This window comes from Protopterus annectens, chromosome 9.part0 (assembly GCF_019279795.1).
Source record: "Protopterus annectens isolate FY-2018-M chromosome 9.part0, PAN1.0, whole genome shotgun sequence".
Taxonomy (NCBI): Eukaryota; Metazoa; Chordata; order Ceratodontiformes; family Protopteridae; genus Protopterus; species Protopterus annectens.
The window spans coordinates 437,256,105-437,277,632 of NC_056743.1; the positions used below are offsets into that span (position 1 = coordinate 437,256,105).

The 21,528-nt window shown below is 44.2% G+C and overlaps 1 protein-coding gene across 2 annotated transcripts in view; it reads left to right on the forward strand.

Annotated features, from left to right (window-relative positions):
* The window catches only part of POLB (DNA polymerase beta), a 3,382,694-nt gene that overhangs the window by 1,339,516 nt on the left and 2,021,650 nt on the right, over nucleotides 1-21,528 (forward strand). For both annotated transcript variants that reach the window (XM_044082977.1, XM_044082976.1), the window contains exon 7: nucleotides 15,814-15,865. In XM_044082977.1, the coding sequence (XP_043938912.1) occupies nucleotides 15,814-15,865 (52 nt within the window). The remainder of the gene's footprint in view (nucleotides 1-15,813; nucleotides 15,866-21,528) is intronic.

Consider the following 21,528-nt stretch of genomic DNA (forward strand, 5'->3'; position numbering starts at 1 on the left):
TCGGCTCCTACCTTATTACCTCGGCACTGATGTCTCCTATCTCCATTCCGAGATCGGTACCGACGACTACCTCTGAGCCGATAATGACCTCCACCCTAGCTATTACTTCGGCTCCGAGCCCTTTTTCGGCACTGATACTCTCCCTTTTGCCTGTCTCGAAACTGTAGTCCTCAATGCTGATTTTTACTACACCTCGGGACCAGTATTCCCTGTCTTTGGATCCATTTGCTGGACAAGTCTTTAGCCTTTTTTTGGACCAACCTGACTCCCTCTCATGAGTGTCGGTAAGGTCCACCAGGAAACTCAGAAAATGGCAACAAAAATAGACTGAAAAACAAACCAAAAATGGCGGACAGTCCCCAAAACAGTCCAAAAATAGTCCAAGAGTAGTCCAAATGTTTAAAAACACAGTCCAAGTTTATAAGGACACAACAACACTTTATTCATTAAACGCTTTTTGTCTCGCTGGTAGCAAGACTTCTTCAGATCTTTAAACATTTGGACTACACTTGGACTCTTCTGGGGACTGTCCGTCATTTTTGGTTTGTTTTTAAGGTCCACCAGTAGCCTCTCTGAATCGGATGTGGCGTGCCTGTTTGATGAGCTGCTGACAGCCAGTGGGATTACAAATTCTCCTCGAACCCACCCCACTCTGGGCTTTAGGTCCATTGCCCCTGTGACTCCCACGTATTCTCCTCCCTTGGACCCTTCGGGTCCAAGGCCCATAGTCCCGATGTTTGCAGGAGGACTTCTTTCCTCGGCTCCAGCGGCGACCTTCTTTGAGGCTTCGAGGCCCCTTTGGATTTCGGTTCCTTTGGAACCGTCCCTTCCTCAATTGCATGCTTGGGGGGGTGGAACCCAAGGCTCCAGGAACGTTTCCGGTTGTTTCATCGGCGCCGTCTTCGGCTCCAGGGGTGACTCCCACCCCGGTTTTGCTTGAGTCTCTGTCCCTGGGAGCGGGCTGTGCGGAGTAGGTGTGACTCCGGTTCTGTGATTGTCTTCCTCGATTCTGGGCTCCCATTCCCCTTTGGGCAGGCCTGCCTTCTGGGTGATGGAGAGGGTGCTTGCTTCGGGAAGCAGTCCTCCTACGTCGGACCTTCCCGCCGCTCTTTCTGAGCTGCAGCTATTACAGGCCACCCCCCAGGAGACTGAGAGCGCAAGCCTCAGGAAACCCCTGTACAGGGCAACCTCCTTTCTGAGTCTTCTTCAGATGCTCCCACTGATGAACCCCCTCGGAAATGGACGTCTAAGAGGAAATACATGGAATTCCTCACTGAAGATACGGATTACGATGATGGGGAGGGGTCCCCACGGTCATCCCCTGACGATGTCTCCTTTGGAGACATCCTGGAAATTTTGAGGTAGAGGGGTGACTGGAAGCCCTCCAACCCTTCCTCGAAGGAATCCGTATTCCTGCAGGCCTTCTGCTGTCGGCCCTCTACTTCTTGGGTGACCCCCCCCCCCTGTCGATGACTTAGTCAGTCTCATCATGCAGCGGGCATGGAAGAACCCTGATACCGTTGAGGCCTTTCCCTGGAGACCAGACAAGATACTCTGCCCTCCAGTGGAACAGCCCCATTGGTCAAGAGGCTTACCAGTAGACACTATGGTGGTGGCAGCTGCCACGAAAAAGGACCTTGCGGAGGAAAGTCCTGCTGTCCACTCGCCCAACAGAGAGTCCCGCATGGTGGACAGATTAAGGAAGTGAGTTTTTGCTTCAGCGACCTTTACTATTAGGTTTCTGAATTACTTGGCACATTTTACGAGACTCCAAAGAGATCTCATATCTGAACTCTCTGGAACCCTCGCGGTCAAGTTTCAGATGGGGCATGTGACAAATTTGTTTCCCAACTTCCTATCATAGAGTCGATTTCCAACTCGTCCATGAGGTTGCTTTCCCACGCAATTGGGGGGGGGGACTAGAGCTGCAGGTGTAGTTATGAGACACCACGCCTGGATGCGCATTTGTGACCTCGCGGACTCCTTCAAGTCTTCCTTTTTAAATGACCCTATCGAACCGTCTACTTTGTTTGGTTCTAAAGTGAAGGACACATTAGCCAGGTGCGAGCAGGATGGAAAAACCTTGTCCGCCGTTGGCTTATGTTTTTCCAAGCCTCAGCGCTCTTTCTCCAGGAACCAGAGGAGTGGAAAGATATGGCACAAAAAATCTCAAGTCCCTTTCCGTAGTGCACGTGGCAAGGACTCTCCCAGAGGCAGAGGATTTCCAATAATGGAAGACGTCCCTTTCGGAGCAGAGGGGGTCCCCGAAATCAGGACTCTAGGGATTCTTTCTCCGGACAACCTTGTCAGTGCTCCTGAAGCTCTGCCTGATTGCTTTCCTCTGGAAGCTGTCGGGGCTCATTTCTCTCTGCACCAAGCTGCCTGGCGCTCTATTACAAACGAATAGTGGGTGCAGAGAATAATTTCCAGAGGTAATTACATCCCTCTAATCTCTTACCCAAGGCCTGCAAAATTCCTTTCCAATGTTCCACCCAGTCAAAGGGAAGACACAGCTTCAGAAATAAGAAAGCTGTGTCAAAAACAAGTCATCCAACAAGTCCCCCCAGATCAATGTGGATCTGGGTTTTACTCAAGATTCTTTTTGGTGCCAAAAAAGACCGGGACTGGAGGCCCATTTTGGATCTCAGCCAGCTAAACAAATCAGTACTTCAGACCAAGTTCAGCATGGTCACGATACAATCCATTCTCCCATTTCTTCGGGAGGGTGTGTGGATGTGCTTGATAGACCTCCGGGATGCATACTACCACATCAAAGTGGATAAACACTCCAGGAGTCTCCTTCGCTTATGGCTGGGAGCCAATCATTACCAATTCAGAGCCCTGCCATTCGGTCTCTCGATGGCCCCCAGAGTGTTCACAAAATTCCTAGCTGCGGTGACAGCTCATCTGAGACGTCAGGGATTCCAGGTGTTTCCATATCAAGACGATTGGCTCCTCTCCGCCCCCAACAAGCGCCTACTGGTCAGGGCCCTCCGCCACACCCTAGCACTGGTGGAGTTCCTAGGCATCACAATTCACTGGGAAAAATCCAACCTTCATCCCACCCAACAGTTGGAATTTATAGGAGCGGTATTCAGCACTCAAACAAGCCAAGTCTCTCTTCCTCCTCACAGACTTCTGAGATTACAGTTACAAGTACAAGTGATACTCTGTCGAAGGAAGATGTCGGCAAGGGAAGTTCTTCAGGCTCTGGTGTCTATGGCAGCAGCCATTCCAATTGTCCACTTAGCAAGATTGCATATGAGACTACTACAATGACTCCTTTTGTCCCAGTGGGTATCCAATCTCCACCTCCTGAACTCACAGATTCTTATCACCAACTCCTGCAAACAGGATTTCCTCTGGTGGATGAAAACAGATGAAAATCTTTGGTGTCGCCCCTTCCAGACTCCCCAACCCAATGCCACAGTGACAACGGTCGCTTCCCTTAGAGGGTGGGGGGCCACTTCCAGGGAAAGACAGTCCAAGGCATGTGGTCCAACCTAGAGGTCAACTTGCATATCGATGTCCTGGAGTTAAGCGCGGTGCTGTTAGTGTTGCAGGCACTTCATCCGCTCCTTCCGTCAGGAACAATTGCTATCCAGTCAGACAATATGTCCATCGTCTGGTACATATACAGGGAGGGACCAAATCCTGCCCCCTGTGTTGCGAGACAATGAGAATTTGGCATTTGGTGATAGCTTCCAACCACTTTTTAATCACAATGCATATCCCGGGGAGCTCCAAAGTGATTGCAGACAGACTAAGCAGATGCATCCTCCGTCCTCATGAGTGGTGTCTCAACCCGAACATGATGGCAGAAATCTTCAGCCATTGGGGCCAGCCTTGCTGCGATCTTTTTGCCTCCCCCTCAAGCAAAAAATGCAGCAGCTACTTTGCCCTCTTTCCCCCACACGAGGAGTCAACGAGAGACACTTTGACTCACGATTGGCCCACAGATCTCTTCCATGCTTATCCTCTGATACCTTTATTTCTAAGGAAAGCTATTCTGTTGAGATGCAAAGTGTTCCTCATTGCCCCTTTCTGGCCTCAAGTGTGGTTTCCCTTTCTCCATCCTGTTACAACCTCCTTGGATCCTGGACACTCGTCAGAACCTAATATCTCACCCACAAGGGCTGACTCCCCCAAGTCTGTCCACTCTCAAGCTGACAGCTTGGTTTCTCCACTTCCGTTAGTCGCCAGGCAGGAAACCCTCTACTCTTCTGTCCGGGATATTATTCTGGTCTCCCATAAACCATCCACCAGAAAAGTCTACAGAGACAAATGGAAAAGATATGCTATCTGGTCGAATAATCAGATGCTAGATCCCTTTTCAGCTCCTACAGCCACCATTCTTCACTATCTTTCTGAGTTGTTTGACAATGGGGCATCAGCTTCTACTATTCAAGTCCATTTAGCAGCTATTTCCAATTTCCATAACTGTTCAGATGGAGTCCCTCTTATCTCCACCCGACTTTTAAGACCTTTCTCAAGGGAATTTTCCATAGTAGACTCCTCTCGGGCAGCCTGTAGAGACATGGAATCTCTCCCGGGTTCTCCAGTCTCTCTCTACCTCCCTTTGAGCCTGCCGTGACATGTTATCTAAAATTCCTGTTATGGAAATCTTTGTTTTTGGTGGCGGTCACATCAGCCAGGCGGATACGAGTTACAAGACTTATGCATCAAGAGCCCATATCTAATCTTCCATAAGGACAGAGTATCCCTTCGTACTAACCCATCTTTACTCCCCAAAGTGGTTTCTGACTTCTCTATTAACCAGTCCATTGAGCTCCCTGTAATTTTCCCAAACTACTCAAACAAAGGGGAATACTTTCTTCATTCATTGGATGCACATAGACAACTATGTTTCTACATAGACAGGACTAATCCTTTCGCAAGTTGGACCAACTTTTCATTTCCTTTTCTGTACCTAGAATGGGATGTGCTGTATCAAAAGTTACTTTATCAAAATGGCTCAGAGATTGCATTACCTTTGCTTATTCCCTTACGAATGAATCCAAACCTGATCAAATCAAAGCTCATTCAACTAGGGCCCTCGCAACTTTGGTTGCCTTCCATTCCAGGGCTTCCATGGATGACATTTGTGCAGCAGCCATTTGGGCTAAACCCCATACCTTCATCAAGCATTACAAATTGGATCTGGTCTCCAGGGAAAGAGCGGCCTTTGGCTCAATGGTTCTCAGGAATGTTCTTCCATGAGGGCCACCTAGGTTCTCCAAGTAGCTTGGGATTCTGTCCCATCAGTGATGAATAGGAAGAAGATTAACAACTTCAGATAAAGAAGTTATGTCTTACCATAACGTTCCATCTGAGTTGTTGATCATCTTCCAGTCATCACACCCTCCCACTGTCCCCCACCAAAGGCTCCTGGCGGATCTTCTGGGTCCTTGTGGTGTTTCAGCATTTCTGCGCAGAGATGGCCTTTCTGTTTCTTCTATATGTGGCATGAAAACTCGATCTGAGGTAACTGGGAGAAGGGCATTGTGGGTAGCAGCTTAGCTCGAGAGTTTTTGGTGTACGCGAGCTTGATATTAGGCCAACCCGGTTCCGAGGGCTTGGAACCGAACCCATCAGTGATGACTGGAAGAAGATCAACAACTCAGATGGAACGTTATGGTAAGACATAACTTCTTTTTCTCTAGAGTATTCCAGAGGTTGCAGTTTGGTCCTCCATGCATACTTTTGTAAAGTACTATAAACTGGATTCCTTTTCCATGTCCAGAACAGGCTTTTCTAGGACCATTGTCTAGGGGCTTTTGGATTTGTAATTTACTTCCTTCTTCTCGCTTTATAAGTCTAAACTATAGCAATCTACCTTAACAGCTTAGAATGCTGCAATACTGAAGTATATGTTGAACACAGTACAGTTGTTTATGTAAACGTACCATAATACTAGATATTAGATCACTGTAGAGTTAGCCATCCCCTTCCCTCCAGCCTTCTTCTTTGGTTGTTTTCTTTTGTATTGCCAGGGTGTTTAAATATATACTCTTGTGCATATTGTTACTCTTGTTTTACTTTTCCTTTTAGGGCTATTTTCTCCCTTCTTGTGGCAAGAAAGCCCTGAAGTGTTTGTCTGTCTAACTGCATTTTATATGGAGCTTTTCTTAAGCTCTTGATAGAGCACATGGAATGTTTCCTTAAACTGTGAAAAGCTGTCCAGTTGGTCATATTCTTAGCAACATATAACCCTTATAGCTTAGATTCCTACAACAGCAATCTATTAAAACACTTCTTCAGTTATGGTGAGTTCACTTATAGGTGGCTGCTTCAGTAATTGAGGACACCAGTCATCTCCTTGGAATGTTGAGAGTAACCACTTGCATTACAGCAGTGTTATATTTTAGAGATAGCAAACTTCCACTGAACTATAGTAATATGCCTTCTAAAAGTGTTTGTATTTAGGACTTCCACTGTGGCTAAACATCTGCCATACTTCCACATCACTAAAAGATTTTTCTAGTGATCAAGTTCCCACAAAAGTGGCATCTTTTCTTGAGCTTTTACCCGAGTGACTTCAGGATACTGCAAATATGTACTTTTATTGCATACCTTTTTCTGTGGTCCAAGATTAAGTTAAATGTGCAACTTTAAATAGCTAATAAATTATCACGAGAATGTGAGATTTCTTTTCTTTCTGTTTTGATGAATTGCTGACTTGAAACAGACTTTTACTTCTCTCATTTTTTTGTGTGCGTGCGTGTGTATGTGAGCAGGTATGTACCTTTGTGTTTTTTTTTTTTACTACATTACAGAAGTTCTGATGGCTCGACTAGGCCTGTTAGTCTTTTTATCTGGGGTAACCAGGGAAAACAGGGAGGCTATGCCTTGGTCAGAGTTAGTGTGTGAAAAAATTGTGTGATACAAATTGTGTATAAAGAAAGGAATGTGAAAGAAATAATTTTCTAGTAGTACAGTGGCTATCCAAAGAAACTATAAAAAACAAATTTTATATATATATATATATATATATATATATATATATGTGTTTTAAGAATGACAGACATAAGGTAGATGCTGCTGACATGACATGGTAAGGCAGATGACAGGCATGTTCTGTGTAGAACAGTGCTTTTGTTTCTGTTGTGTTTCGTTTTGTCATGCTGCTGCTGCTGCAAGAATGAGTTTTCTAAAAGTCCATTATCCTTATCTGATTTCTGGTTATTATCTGGGTATCACATTGAATAACTTTAAGAAACACGAGTGCAGGTATGAACCTTCCTTTATACTATACTTGCTAATTGTTTACTGTCATTAGCTTTGATATTAAAATGTTTTAAAAAGGAAGCTGTCTTTGCCCCAGCCTGTATGTTTCCGTGGTACTGAGCCTTGCCATTGCAGAAATTATTTTGTAAGCCACTGTGTATTACCTATACCTATAGTGAAGAGTTGGACAGCATAAAAAAATTGCCAGTGGTATCTAGAACACACTGCCTACAGTGATATGGGTTTCCTTGACTGACAAGTAGTACTTTTTAGTATTTCTGTAAGCATTTTTTTCATTTTACACCATTTTGCTTTTCTTGTAGTTTCCATATTTTCTAAAAAAACATAAATCTGTTGCATTCTTTTTTTAGGAAGCATTATGTAAACTTCCTTTTTAATTTCACCATGACGGGAATGGACCCCATTCCTAAGTCAAAGTATGATTAAAGTTCTTTAAATTAGCATTGTTACAATCTTTGATGTCAGCCAGAAATGCTCTTCGCAGCACCGGCAGTGTGCCCAGTAATGACTCCTGCAATTCAAACAGATCTACATGTTTTGGTAACATAGCTATATACGATTGTAGATTATTTTTTTATAAGACCCGTTGCTCCTACTACTATTGAAAAAGTCTAGGTATCTTTCTTCCACATTGCTCTCATTTCTGCCTGCAAATCCTGATATTTTATGACTGTTTTTCTGTACACAAGACACTGTAGTCACTGGGTGTAACAATTTCAATGATCAATGCTACTTTTGTCTTCTTTTCATGGATCACTATATCTGGTTTTCTCACATCTGTCTTTTGAACTGTTGGTAATGGGTGATCCCATATGATGTAGACTTCATCATTTTCTATGATGCTTTGTGGCTCGTGTTTCCAGTGTTTATAAGCTACTTCAGTATTATAATGTTTCCACAATCCCCAGTGCAACAGTCTTGCCACATTATTATGCCTTTCAGTATACAGTCCTTCAACCAGCAAAAAGATGTGCAACTTTTTCCAATTCTGTTTTACAAAACCTACATTTTTGTCTGTTTCTCCCACATGTTCAATGGACTTTGTAAACCATCGTGTACGTAGTCCACTATCTTGGGACGGCAATGTTAACCTTTCATCTTTTGGTTTCAGTTTGCCTCTCTTTAACCATTCCTGTTTTCGATCGTGATCAACATGAGGTTGTTCCAGGACTTTTCTGTACTTGAACTATATTTATGCATTTTCCACATTTCTTGCCTTCTCATCTGATCCTTCATCTTATATTCTTTCTTTTGTCTTTTTGGCACATTCAGTTGCTGCCTGATTTTTATCTACTTCTGGTTTGATTTCCATTCCTGATTGACACCGATATGCTTCTGCTAGACTAAGAATGAAAGTCATCTTAGATTTATTCTTCTTATGTTTAAAAACTTTCACTATGTTTGGGTCTTGTTAGGTCAGCAGATAATGTATGCAGTCCCCCGATTGCAGATCTGTACATGTAATCAATTTCAGAGAGGCCCATACCTGCTTCAGAATGGGGAATATATAATCTTGGTATGAACTGATTTTATAAATCATTTGATGAGCATGAAGCATCCTTCTTTGTTTTCCTGACTAATCTAGCAAACACTTTTTGTGGCCAGTCAGTCACTTAAAAACTGTAAGTTAGGACATGAAGAACAAATTGGTTTATAGCTTGAACTTTGTTTTTAGATGTCAATACTGTTTTCAGGATTAAGTTAAGTCTTCTAAAATGTTCCTTACTGAGTTTTAGTCACATTTGTTCATGTTTTATTGTTGATCATTCATCAATTCCTAAATATTTATACACTCTTGCTCAAGTTCTTTTATATCACATTCTTGTCCCAAACTGATGTTTTCTTGGTGCTGCAGCTTTCCTGCTTTACAGATTGCTTTCGCACATTCATCAAGACCAAATGACACTCTTGTGTCATCTGAAAAAGTTTTGATTACTTCCCATTGTGCTTTCAGTTCCTCATCTGATGAGCTATATAGTTTTAAATCATCGAAAAAGAGAAGATGAGAAGTCTTTACACTTTGTTGCTTTCTAGGAGCTAACTTATAGCCATGACTTAATCTGTTAAGCAGACAGCTTAATGGGTTAAGGGTAAGGCAAAAGAGCAGCGGTGACAGAGTCACCCTGGAATATCTCCTTTGGATTTTTATCCCTGGAATAATAATTTGTCTTTTATCATGGCTTAACTGCAAAGTGGGTTGCCATTGTTTCATGGTTGCTGTGATGTAGTTTATCATTATAGGTTGTATCTTATACATTTTTAAGCACTCTTTTATCCATGAATGTGGGATACTGCCAAATTCTTTTTTGTAGTCTATCCATGCCATGCTTAGATTCTTTCCATTTTAACAGTTCTCCAGTATAAATGTATTTAACAACAAATAATCCTTCGTTTCATATGACTTTCTTTTATTACCCTTTTGTTCTTTTGCCATAATTGAGTTTTCTTCTAAATGACTATAAACTCTGTCGGCATCAATTCCAGTGTATAGTTTATACATCGTCAGAAGGCAAGTTATTGGCCTATAGTTTTTAGGGTAGCTTTCAGGTTCACTCTTTGCTTTTCCTGTTATTAGCCAGGCTGGTGTCTGTTTGAGGTATGCATATAAGTAGTTCTTACTCATGGCTAAACCTTCATGCAGAGATGTTAATACTTTTAGCCAGACGCTAAGTACTGCATCTGGGCCTGGGGTTTTCCAATTAGAGGTTTTTCTTAACTTTGTTCCAATCTCTCTGGCCATTACTTCATCCTGTTTCATATCCTATCCATTTGACCTTCATATTCTTTCTTTCACTTCTCTCCATTTAGCATCTTTGTTGTGTTCCACAGTGTCTTCCTAAATATTTCTCCAAAATGTATCTATTTCTTCTTTTTTTGGTGGTCTTTCATTTCCTTTTACCTAGTTTCCCAATTCTCTGTAAAACTTTTTTGGGTCATCAATAAAGTGCTTATTTGTACCTTTCCTTTATATTTGTGTATCTTCTAAGTTTTTATGCCTGTGCTGATATTTTCAATTTATTTGCCATAGTGCGTGATAAATCCTGATCCATTATAATAATGCGCATTGCTTTTATCATGTCTATCTTTCTGAGTATTTTTGTTGATCTGTTCCATTTTCTATACTCTTCTAACAGTGACACTTCTTGTCTTAATTGCTTTATAGTTTTCTCTGTTCGATACTTCCATGATGGCATGTGATTTCTCCCCATCCCTTCCCTTACTATGCTGTGTTCTTGTGGTAGGACTTTATCTGTTATTAATTTGGCTGCACAGTAAGGTATCCCATTTACTTCTGATCTGACTCTATCCATTATTCATCACTGATGGGTCTTGGATCCAAGCTGGCAACTGATGGACAGATCCAGAGCTTAAGCTCCTTCCCTTCCCACAGTCCTTTGCTGACCTGTAACCCTCAGATCTCGTTTGCCACGGAAACGCTGAGGACGTGATTCTAGATGCTCAAGCTCATCTAACAGATAAGTGATTTTTTGGGGGGGGTGTTCTTTCCCATTTTGGTTACCTCTAGTCCCTTTTGAAGTAGTTTACTGTAGTAGTGGTGTTCTTTTTTTGTTGCCTCCCCTTCCTATTCTTTTTTAACTAGTTTCTATCTGTTGGGTTCCTGGTCTTTTTTCCCTGTGGGTCCCTTTCTCCCGTAGTTAGTTAACTAATTTAAAAATAAATAAATAGTAGTAGCTTTCTGGGGTCTATATTTTAAAGTCAAGCAAGCAAAATGTAAACTTGTCTTTAATCAACCCATATTTGTCGAAGCTGCACAACATTGAATGGCCAAATCACAGATTTCTTTCTAAAGGAAAGAAATTGGTAGCCCCCCCATGCACACAACATTAAAACAAACATTTTGAAAGTGGGGGGCTGTGTCCTCCACACCCACCTAACTAAATATACTAACTCCGAGATCACACTACAGTCGGGAAAAGGGCAGATTTAAAAGAATGGCCAACCGATTTATTTCTCTTAGAAAGAAATCTATGATTTGGCCGTTCGTTGATGTGCAGCCTTGACAAATACGGGTCGACTAAAGGTGAGTCGACATTCTGCTTCTTCGCGTAAATGATATAGACCCATTTTCTGAGTTTTAGAGCTATATCCCACCCCTTGTTCGGATCAGTAGGGTTGTGTGTGGTGCTTTCTCTATCTTGGTGTGCATGTGTTTTTGGTTGGAACATGTCTGACAAACCTTCTGGCTTTAAGAGATACTCCTCATGTGGTCGGAAGATGCCTCATTCCGATTTGCACGAGGAGTGTGTTTATTGCTTAGGAGAGGCTCACCTGGAGGTTAAATGCGACATTTGTGCCGCATTCAACCCCAGGGCTCTCATGGAGTGCAGAAACAAGTTTGCTCTCAGAAACATTAGCTCTGGCAGGCCCACTGACTTTGGATTCTCCCTCTAAGGCTTCTCATAACACAAAAAAGAGACCCTCCTCCTTCCTCCAGTGGGTCTCCTTCGGTCTCCAAAAAGCCTAAGCTTTTGGATCGCAGATCCCTGGATCCAAGTCCATCCTCTATGGCTTTGGATCTGGGCTCTAATGCCCTGAGAGCCTTGGATCAGTCTCTCGGATCCAAAACTCTGCACCTCAGAGACCTTCAGATCTGACTCGGCTCAAGCCTTCTCTGGATCCAACCCATTTGTTGGATCCATCCTGCGTGCTGACTAAGGTGTCGGATCCTACCAGAGCTTTGAATTTGACTGTGATGTTCGATCTGATAGTTATCAAAAGTTCCCCCTCCCGATCTAAGATATTGGATCCTATGCGTCAGAGTCAGTCCCCCTCCCGGGATTGAAGGGCATTGGCAGGATCTCCAGCTAGGTCCAGTCATTTTTCTGTGTCTCCCAGGTCCTGTAGAAGTTTGTTACCTACAGATATGGATAGGATAATGAAGAGTTTCCTCAAGGCCCAAATCGAGTTGGGCTTGTTGCTCTTCTCAGCTCAGATGCCTAGGGGACATTTTCCATCCACGGGACTTCACTATCCTATTCTGACCCACCTGGGTTTGGAATGCCAGGATCAGAGCATTCCTTGTAAGAGGCCATCGGGTGTCCAGTATTCCTCCTTTTTGTACGCTGTCAGAGTCCCTAATGTGTTCCTCTGCCCTTGGAACACACTGCACCTTGGTCCCATGAGGTCGGTGTTGGGTCCCTTGGGGTAGATTTGAGCCTGGAATTTTTAGACCGCTCCCTTCCCTTGGGGACTTTGGTGCTGGACAGCTTGGGGCTGATATCATCTGGGCTTCGGTGCTGCATCGGGGTCCCTTTTCCCCTCACGGGCAGCTGCAGCCGGGGAAAAATGAGAGGGTAGCCTCTTCCAGTACATCAGCCTGGCGGGCAATAGAGAGGACCTTCTCCAGCTTGGCAGTCACCTATCCATCATCTCTAGGTCCTCCCCAGCCCCTCTTGGCTTTGTGTGACGAGGCCTCATCATCCTTCCAGGGTCAGCCCTCTAGTGAGCGCCTTCAGATGGGCACTGTCCCACTGGCGGTCCCTACCTCTTCCGAGTCTTCCCCAGAGCCCATCGTGGAGGAACCCCTCAGAGGATAACATGTAAGAGGGGGCACCTGGACTCTTCTAGAGAGTCCCTCACCGAGTACTCAGATTTTGAGGAGGGAGACTGGTCCTCCAGGCTTCCGTCTGAGGAAGTGTCCTTTGAGGACATCCTTGAAATTCACAAGCAAAGAGATGGTTGGTCTTCCCCCACCCCATCTTCAGAAGAATCTGTGTTTCTGAAGGCCTTTGAGACTGGTCTGTCTTCTACCTGGCTATTGCCCCCCACCCCACTGACAAGCTTGTGGATCTCATCCCCGGCAGGGCTTGGAAGGAGTTGGACACAGTGGAACCGGTACCCTAAAAGGCGGACAAATTCCTCAGTCCCCCACAAAGATGAGGCTTTTTTGGAGTAAGTTGTCCCTGTTGATGCCATCATGGTGGCCGCCAGTACTAAGAAGGAGCTAGTGGAGCAGAATTCCTTCCCCTAAATAGTGAGTCTTGGGTGATTGAGTGCTTTGGAAAGCATGTGTTTGCCCCAACTACATTCGGACTGAGAGCAATCAACTACATGGCCCATTTTACCTGGCTTCAGAGGGATTTGGTGTTGGAGCTCACTACTTCCCTTACAGGGTTGCTGCCTCCGGACAGTCTTAAGCTGGTCTCTCCTAAGTTGTCCACTCTGACTTCCCTGGCTAATGCTTCGATGAGGTTGATCTCCAACACGGTGGAGGCCTCCTCTCGAGCGGCTGACAGAAGTATTGCCATTAGACAGCATGCCTGGGTTCACCTTTACTGGTTTGCAGAATCCTTCAAGGCGTCTTTGACTAATGCTCCCTTTGATGGGTCGACCTTGTTCGGACCTTCTGTCAAGGAAACATTAACCCATAGTGAGCAGGAGGGTAAGACTCTGTCCACAGTAGGAATAAAGTTTTCTACTCCCCGACATTCGTTTTCTAAGACTCAGAGAGGTAGTAAAAAACATTGGTTTCACAGGACTCAGTCCTCCTTCCAGGATACTCCCCAAGAATCCTCTTCTGCAAGCCGGGGTAGGAATTCAATGGTAGACAGTGCCCCAGAGATAGAGGGGACTCCTGGGAACCTTTCTGAAGAAGCCTTTTCAACACTCCTGAAGTGCTACCCGACTGTCCTGCCAGGCAGTCGGGATGATTCTCTCTTCACCCACTAGCCTTTACAAATATCTCCTCAGATCATTGGGTGTTAAAGATTATTTCCAGTTGGTACTAAATTCTCTTCTTTCAGCCCCATCCCCACCCCGGTTTCAAAATCTCTCCCCAATGTTCCACCCCGCCAAAGGGAGTTGTCCCTTTTTTAGGTTCTGTCAGAATCTTGGCATCATGGTCAGCCTGTCCAAATCCAATCTTTCTCCATGCCAAAACCTTGAGTTTATCAGGGTTCAACTGGACATGGTGTCAGAGACTGCAGCCCTACTCCTACGCAGAGTTCAAATTATTTGTGATCAAGTCTCTTGCATGCTGGTTCTAGAATGCCCAGCAGCTGATCTAATTCTTCAAACTCTAGGTTCGATGCTGGCCGCCATCCAGTTACTGACACTTGCCAGGTATCAGATGCAGGTTTTGCAGTGGACCCTGGCAGTCCAGTGGTCTGCTCAGGTACAGCTCATGTCCATGTCTGTCAGGATGACTCATGTGGTTAAAAAAAATCACCTTGCTTGGTGGCTTCAGTCTCAGGACCTAACTCCAAGCAGTCCCTTTTGTCTTCCCCCTGCCAAGGCCACGATGACTACAGATGCCTCCTTGTTGGGGTGGGGGGGCATTTTCAGGCCAGGATGGTTCAAGACATGTGGTCCCCCACAGAGACCAAATTGCACATAAATATCCTCGAGATGAGAGCAGTCCTTCTAACGTTGCAAGCCTTTCAGGAGTGCCTCCCTTTCGGGACTATAGCAATTTAAAAGGACTACATGGTGGTTGTCTTGTACATCAACAAGCGGGGGGGAACAAGTTCATATCCCCTCTGCAGAGAGGCCATGAGAGTGTGGGAATGAGCATTGTCTTCTGGGAGCTTTCTTTTTGCAGCTCACATTCCTGACAGTTCCAACATGCTGGCCGACAAACTCAGCAAGTCTATATTCAGTTCCCATGAGTAGTCCTTGAATCCATCAGTGGCAGTTAATATATCTGACCATTGGGGTCAACCATGCAGTGACCTCTTTGCCTCCCCAATCATCCACAAATGCAGCATCTACTTTGCCTTGACCCTCCTGACAGGTGAGTCACCCATGGACGTTCTGGTTCACTACTGGCCATCGGGACTCCTCTGTGCGTACCTCGCTATTCTTCTAATTCCCAAGGTCTTGCAGAAAACTCACCGCCTGAAGACCCATCTCATCCTCATTGCCCTCTTTTGGCCTCATCAGGCATGGTTCTCCTTCTTCGGTCTCATCTGAAATATCCTCCCTGGGTAGTGGATCCCATTCCGGATCTTATTTCCTACACCTCGGGACTTCCCTTTCCCAACCTCCAGAGCCTTCATCTAACCACCTGGTTCCTGCAGTTCCATTTATCCTTTCACAGTCCAGGCTTCCTTCTTTGGTGAGAAGTATTATCTTGGCATCTCAGAAGCCATCTGCTAAGAAGGCGTATTCCAGAAAATGGAAAAGATTTTCTGTTTGGGCCAGACAGCATAATTTGGATCCCTTTTTGGCCCCGATTCCTCATATTTTGCTGTTCTTGGCTTCTCCCTTTCAGAAAGGTGCTAGTTTCTCCACAATTAAGCTACAATTGGCAGCCATCTCTAATTTCCATTTGAACGAGGGTCCTACCTTTCCTTCAAAACATTTCATTGATCTTAATATTTCTGTCCATCTCTATTAAATCAAGTAACTCCTCTCTCAGATCATTTGCTGCCATTCCCTGTGCTGCTGGGCCACCTTGGAATCAGATATGTAGACCTAATGAAAAGTTTCCTAACTAGAACAATAAAGTAATGAAATGTGCTGCATGTGTCATGTTCTGCATCATTTTATAAACTCCTTTTTGTACTCTGCTCTTCTCATTCAATACTGCATTTTCTTCTTTAGATTTGAAGAAGAATGAAAGCAAGCTGAACCACCACCAGAAGATTGGCTTAAAGTAAGTGGTACTTACCTGGCTAATTGGAGTTGCATCTTCAGCAGCTGCATGCTGGATGCTTTTAAAGGTTATGAACTTAGGAAAGAGAATCTTACACCTCTTACATATGCTTTTGTCCCAGAGCAGTGGACAGCTTGAAATTCTCTCTGAATTTTTTTTTTTTTACATTTGAAACAAACTAAGTTAATAATTGCAGCAAAGCACTTTAAGAAGTATGTTGTGCTAGGACAGTTGCCTTTCTAGGGCATGTTGCTGTTTCTTGTTTCATACCTTGTGCGGTAAGCCATTATACCACCAAATCTCACCTTCATTTGTGCTATTGGTTAAATGTCAGCAGTGGGTGGCATGAAGCATAGGAATGTGATATGTAGCTATGGGAGGCTTAGGGAAATCATAGCTTAAGAAGCCTGTATTCAGGACACTGAATGAGAAGTATATATCAGCAACAGTTGTGTACATTTTTCAACATTCAGTCAGCAGAGTGCAGGCATTCTACAGCTTCACAGTGCAGTAGTGAGTGGGAATTTGCCCTTTCCCCACTGCAGTGCAGTCTTGGAGTTGGTAAGTATATGTTGCAGGAGATTTGGGGGAGCAGGAGGGCTTGCCTCTCTGCTAAATGTATTTTTTGTTTTATTGTTTCTTCTTTTTTCATTTGTTTTAACGTTTGGGAATTAAATATTTTTTCTATGTTTTTTGCTCAAACTTTTGATGGTTTGAGTGCCTGACATATACACACACACATATGGAAGGATTCCATATAGTTCATAGGTAGGTACTAGGCTATTGGCCCTAGGGCCTATATAAGCCTAGCCAAAAATGTACCTGGCTTTCGCCACCCAAGAAAGTTATTTTCCTGTGCCACTGTCAAGCAGAGCCACAGAAGTGACCCCTGGGGTGAATTTCCTATTTCCCATCCAATCATCAAGATTTTTCTTGAAGAGTGCTAATGAGGAGCTCTGTTTGACATAGATAGGTAGTCTGTTCCAGAGTATGGGAAGTCTCTGAGACAGGAATCTATCCCTCCAGCATGTTCTGTTTATTGTGGTGTATGTAGGTCCCTAGAGCGTGTAGCTCGGAGGGATTGGGATTTCTTTAAGTGGAGCATGTCCAACAGCTCTGGGTTTGACATAGCTTTGTATGTTAGGCAGAGATCGCCTCTGAGTAAGTGATATGCGACGAAGTAAAGCTGGAGTTTTTTGAGACGGTCTGTGTAGGGCATCTGTTTGAGGCCAGTAATCCTCTTTGTGAGGTATTTCTGTGGCTTTTCCAGTTGTTGTAGATGTCTTGTGAGGTACATACCAAAAGGGGCGTTGTACTCTATAATGGATCTAATGAGTGATGAGTAGAGGGGAACAATGACCTCTTTTTTTCTGGATGAGAAACCTTTTGTGATGAGGTGAGCCACGTAGAAGGATTTCCTGACCACTGTGGCGATGTAATTATCAAAGGAGAGACTACAGTCCACCTGTGTCCCAAGGTCTCATCACATTTTTGGTGTTAAGTAGACTACCAGCTATGTGGTAGTTCATGGGTACAGAGTTTTTACCAAAGGGGATGACAATACACTTTTTGGTATTGAGCTTCAGGCCATGGCTTTGACAACCAGGCATCTGTCTCAGTGAGGCCCTTTTGTAGTATGTCCACATCGTTAGGAGTTTCGATTATGGCTCCTAGTTTGCAGTCATCTGCAAACTTTGTTAGCCAAAGACCTTCTGTGTTAACCTGTACTTCAGAGAAGTAGATACCAAACAGGAGAGGACCCAGGACTGAACCCTGTGGTACTCCACTTCTCCACTGGTCTGAAGTCGGATTTGAAGTCTGCTACTTTCACAGTGTGGGTTCTGTCCATGAGCCAGTTGGCAACCCATCTTGTGACATAGGGATTTATACCTAGTTTAGTGAGCTTATCTATAATTCCAGAGTGGGGGATGGTGTTGAAAGCCTTGGCGAGCTCTAGATAAGCTGTGTGAACCACCTTACCCACATCTAAGGCTTTGGTGACTGCTTCAACGAAATCAATCAGGTTTAGGAGACATGATCTGCCTTTTACAAATCCGAACTGGGTAGGGTCCAGAGTTTGGAGATTACCAATGTCTTTGTTTATGAGTTCCATGATGATACATTCCATGGCCTTGCAGACCAGGCTCATAAGGTTAATGGGGTGGTAGTTCCCGGGGTCCGTCGTGGCTTCCCCTTTGTGGAGTGGGATAACCGTCGCGGTGCACCATTCAGTGGGCTCAAAGCCTGAGGTGAGGCTATGATTGACCATGGTACTTAGGTAGGGTGCCAGTTCATTCTATAGTTCGTGTAGAACGCAGCCTGGGATATTGTCCGGTCCCATGGATGCTGTGTTCTTGGCTTTGGAGAGTGTGTTTTCTACCTGTGCAGCCGTGATTACAGGAACTTTGCAGTCTTCCGGTATAGAGATGGGCTCTCTAGGGGTGAGAGGGGGTTAAAGTTAGCACTGACCCTATCTGCCAGGATGTTGGCAATATCAGTTGGTTCTGTATATTTAGTGCCATTGTGCTGTAACTCAGAGCAGATCTGAGTGTTGCCATTGAGATTCTTGACATAGCTATAGAATGCTTTGTGGTTGTCTTTAGAGTCGGTGGCAATTTTGTTTGTGTAACTAGCTTTGGAGGATTTTATGAGGGATCTCAGCTTCTTACTGAGGTTGACCAGGGAGTTCCTCCAGTCATGGGATTTTACTCTTTTTTGCAACAGTTTCTTTCTTCCATTGTAGAGTTTGTTTATGGCAGAGGACCACCAGATTGGCTTCCTTTTTTTGGAGGATAGCATCTTGGTTCTATTAGGGATAGCATGATCCATGTACTCGTGTAAGTGCATTTGTGTAGGATTCAGCAGTCGTACCTCTATTGTCTGTCTGCATGGGTGTCATGAAGTTTGCCACTTCTGTCTTAAGAAGTGTGAAGTTGGCTTTGGAGAAGTTTTTTTACGGTGATTTCCCTAATTGGGGGTGGGGGGCGGGATGTGGATGTCCAACCAGAAATTGACCTCTGGTGTAGAACACTGGTTGCCCATGTTGGTAATGACCAGGTCTAGGATATTGCTGTCCCTGGTGGGAGTGTGAATAAGTTGATCCAAGGCGTTGGAATGTATGAATTCCAGAAAACGTTGAGCAAAAGAGTTGGTACATGAGTAGTTTTCCCAGTTAATGGTGGGGTAGTTGAAGTCACCCATTATTAGGGTGTTAGTTTGTACCCTAATACTTTCCAGTGTATCAAGAAATGAGGAGTGGGAATCCTGGGGCATGGTGGGGGGTCTGTAGCAAGCTACAATTTGGATTGCGGTCTTGCCCCCAGAGTTAGTTGCACTTGGATAATCTCGGATGCATTATGCTGTCCAACTAGCCTGGAAGTGTGGATATCCTTAATGAATATGGACACACCTCCACCTTTAGTGCTTCGTTCTGGGTTAGGTGGCCGAAAGGTGTGGTATGAATTATAGCCTGGTAATGCAGGGGTGCTCTCTGGAGCTTTGAATTAGGACTCTGTCACTGCACAGATGTCGATGTTCTCCATTTTAAAGAGTGCCTTGAGTGAGTGCATTTTGAGGTTTAGACTTCTAGCATTGAGTAGCATTACCCTCAGATTTTGCTTGCTTGTACCTGTTACGGTGGTGAATTTGTCATTTGAACCTTGCCTAAATTTTAATTTTATCTTTTGTATTTTCTTTTGTTTTATCTTTTATATTATTATGTAATGTGGAGCTTTTCTCCCCGGGCCTCCACTGAAAATGGGCTCCTGAGCCTAGTGGACCTCCCCGGTCATCAAACTGAAATAAATAAATAAAATAAATAAATAAAAAAGGCATTATAGGAGTGGCAAGAGCCTTAGCCAGTATCCAGAAAGCATCGTGGTCTGTCAATCATGTCGTCCCAGGCAGACAAATACTGGATCCCCTTAGAATGACACCAGAAGCTTAGCCAATTGTTGAAGTCAAGCATTTTGTCCTTGTACTGTGGTATCATTCTGGGTGATGGCAGGATGCTTCTCAGGGCTAGGGTCATACCTGCCTGGGCTACAAGATCGGAGAGCTCCTCCATGTTTCTTTTCATGTAGTCCAGGGAGGTACGTCTCAGGTCATTCACACCAACATGGACAATGACAGTGTCATATTTGTACTTGTTGTGGAGTGATCTGAGTGTGTGCGTTATGTGGTGGATCCTGGCACCTGACAGGCAGCTGACAGTAACTTTCTCCTTATTTAGCTTGATGAGTGGAACATCAGTGTGCCTGACTATAGAGTCACCTATGACTAGAGTGTTGGGTATGTTTGTTATGCCTTATGGGCTGTGGTTGAGTGGCACACTGAGTTTGTGGGCTATGTGTCATTTGGGTTGTGTTGGGGGTGGAGTTTGCTTGCGTTTCTGCTTTGGAGGTCCCTGATAATTGGGCAGGTTTTTATTGAGAGCCTCCGCGAATGTAGATGTGTGTATTGTGTTTCTGTGTGTGTGTTTTGGTGGTGTAGGTTTTGAGGGACTATGTGATGAATGTGGTGTGGTGCAAGTGTTTACCTTCTCCTCTTGACTGTCTAGTCCAGTCTTGGGTGAAGAGAGCTTTGCTTCCAATTTGGCTATATAAGTGCATCTCTCACAGGTTGTATGTAGTGTTGGGTGGTAGGAGGAGAGAGTACTCTGTGTACATGAGGCAATTGCTGCATTGCCCCAAGATGCCCAGATTCCTCAGGTAGACAGGAGAAATCACCGGGAGCTGACCCTTAGACATGACTGGATAGGTGCTTATTTATTAAGTACTAAAAACTGCTTTCCACTAGACAAGTGAGGAAAGTTGAGTGCTGTAGTAATTTGCAGCTTATTTTGTGCTTACGAGTTCTGAACAAGTGCTGAGTTCAAAGAAACAGATTTGAGTGCTGAAACTAGAAAACTGGCTATTTCTAAGAAACAAAATTAAGCTAGAAGGCTTCCCTCCAACACAGAAAGGCTTGGGGGCTCAGAAGCCTACAAACAGTCTAGGCCACTTACAGGAAAGGCAGGAAACAAGCTTAAAAAAATGTTTTTCTTTCCCAGATGCTCTCTTTGTACACAGTAGGAGTGCCTGAAATCAGAATATGATCTCACTGCCCTCAGTTGAGTGAGCAAATGAGATGGGCCCAGAAAGAGTATCCAAACACAAATTTACAAGAGGGGCAGGCAGTTTCAAAGCCACCAAGATTAACACCAAAACAAAAACAGGAAGGGTGGGTGGGGAACTAACTGACAAAACAGAGTCAAAACTTCCAGTTCAGTTACTATTCAATGCAACACAAATAAATCAATTAAAATGCTGTATTATTTGAAAAAAGTGCAGATAAAAGGTACTTAAATTCTCTTGTACGTCCAGTTGAATACAGCCGAACGTTCATAATATGGAGCATCTTTAATACCAGCAGAAGTGATCAAATTAATCATTTGATAGCTTCTGCTGGCATTACTTTGTGAGATGTTGCAGAACAGCAGGGAACAATGAAGAGTGGGAATTTGTCTTTTCCCCACAGTTGTGATCTCTGAGCTGATATATATAATTATCATAGGGTGTGGGGCTGCAGACGGACTTGCCTCCCTGGAAAAACATGAATTTTGTTTTTATTTTTCCCCATTCTTTTGAGTTTCAGTCCTGTGGAGTCTGTTTTTCTGTTATCTG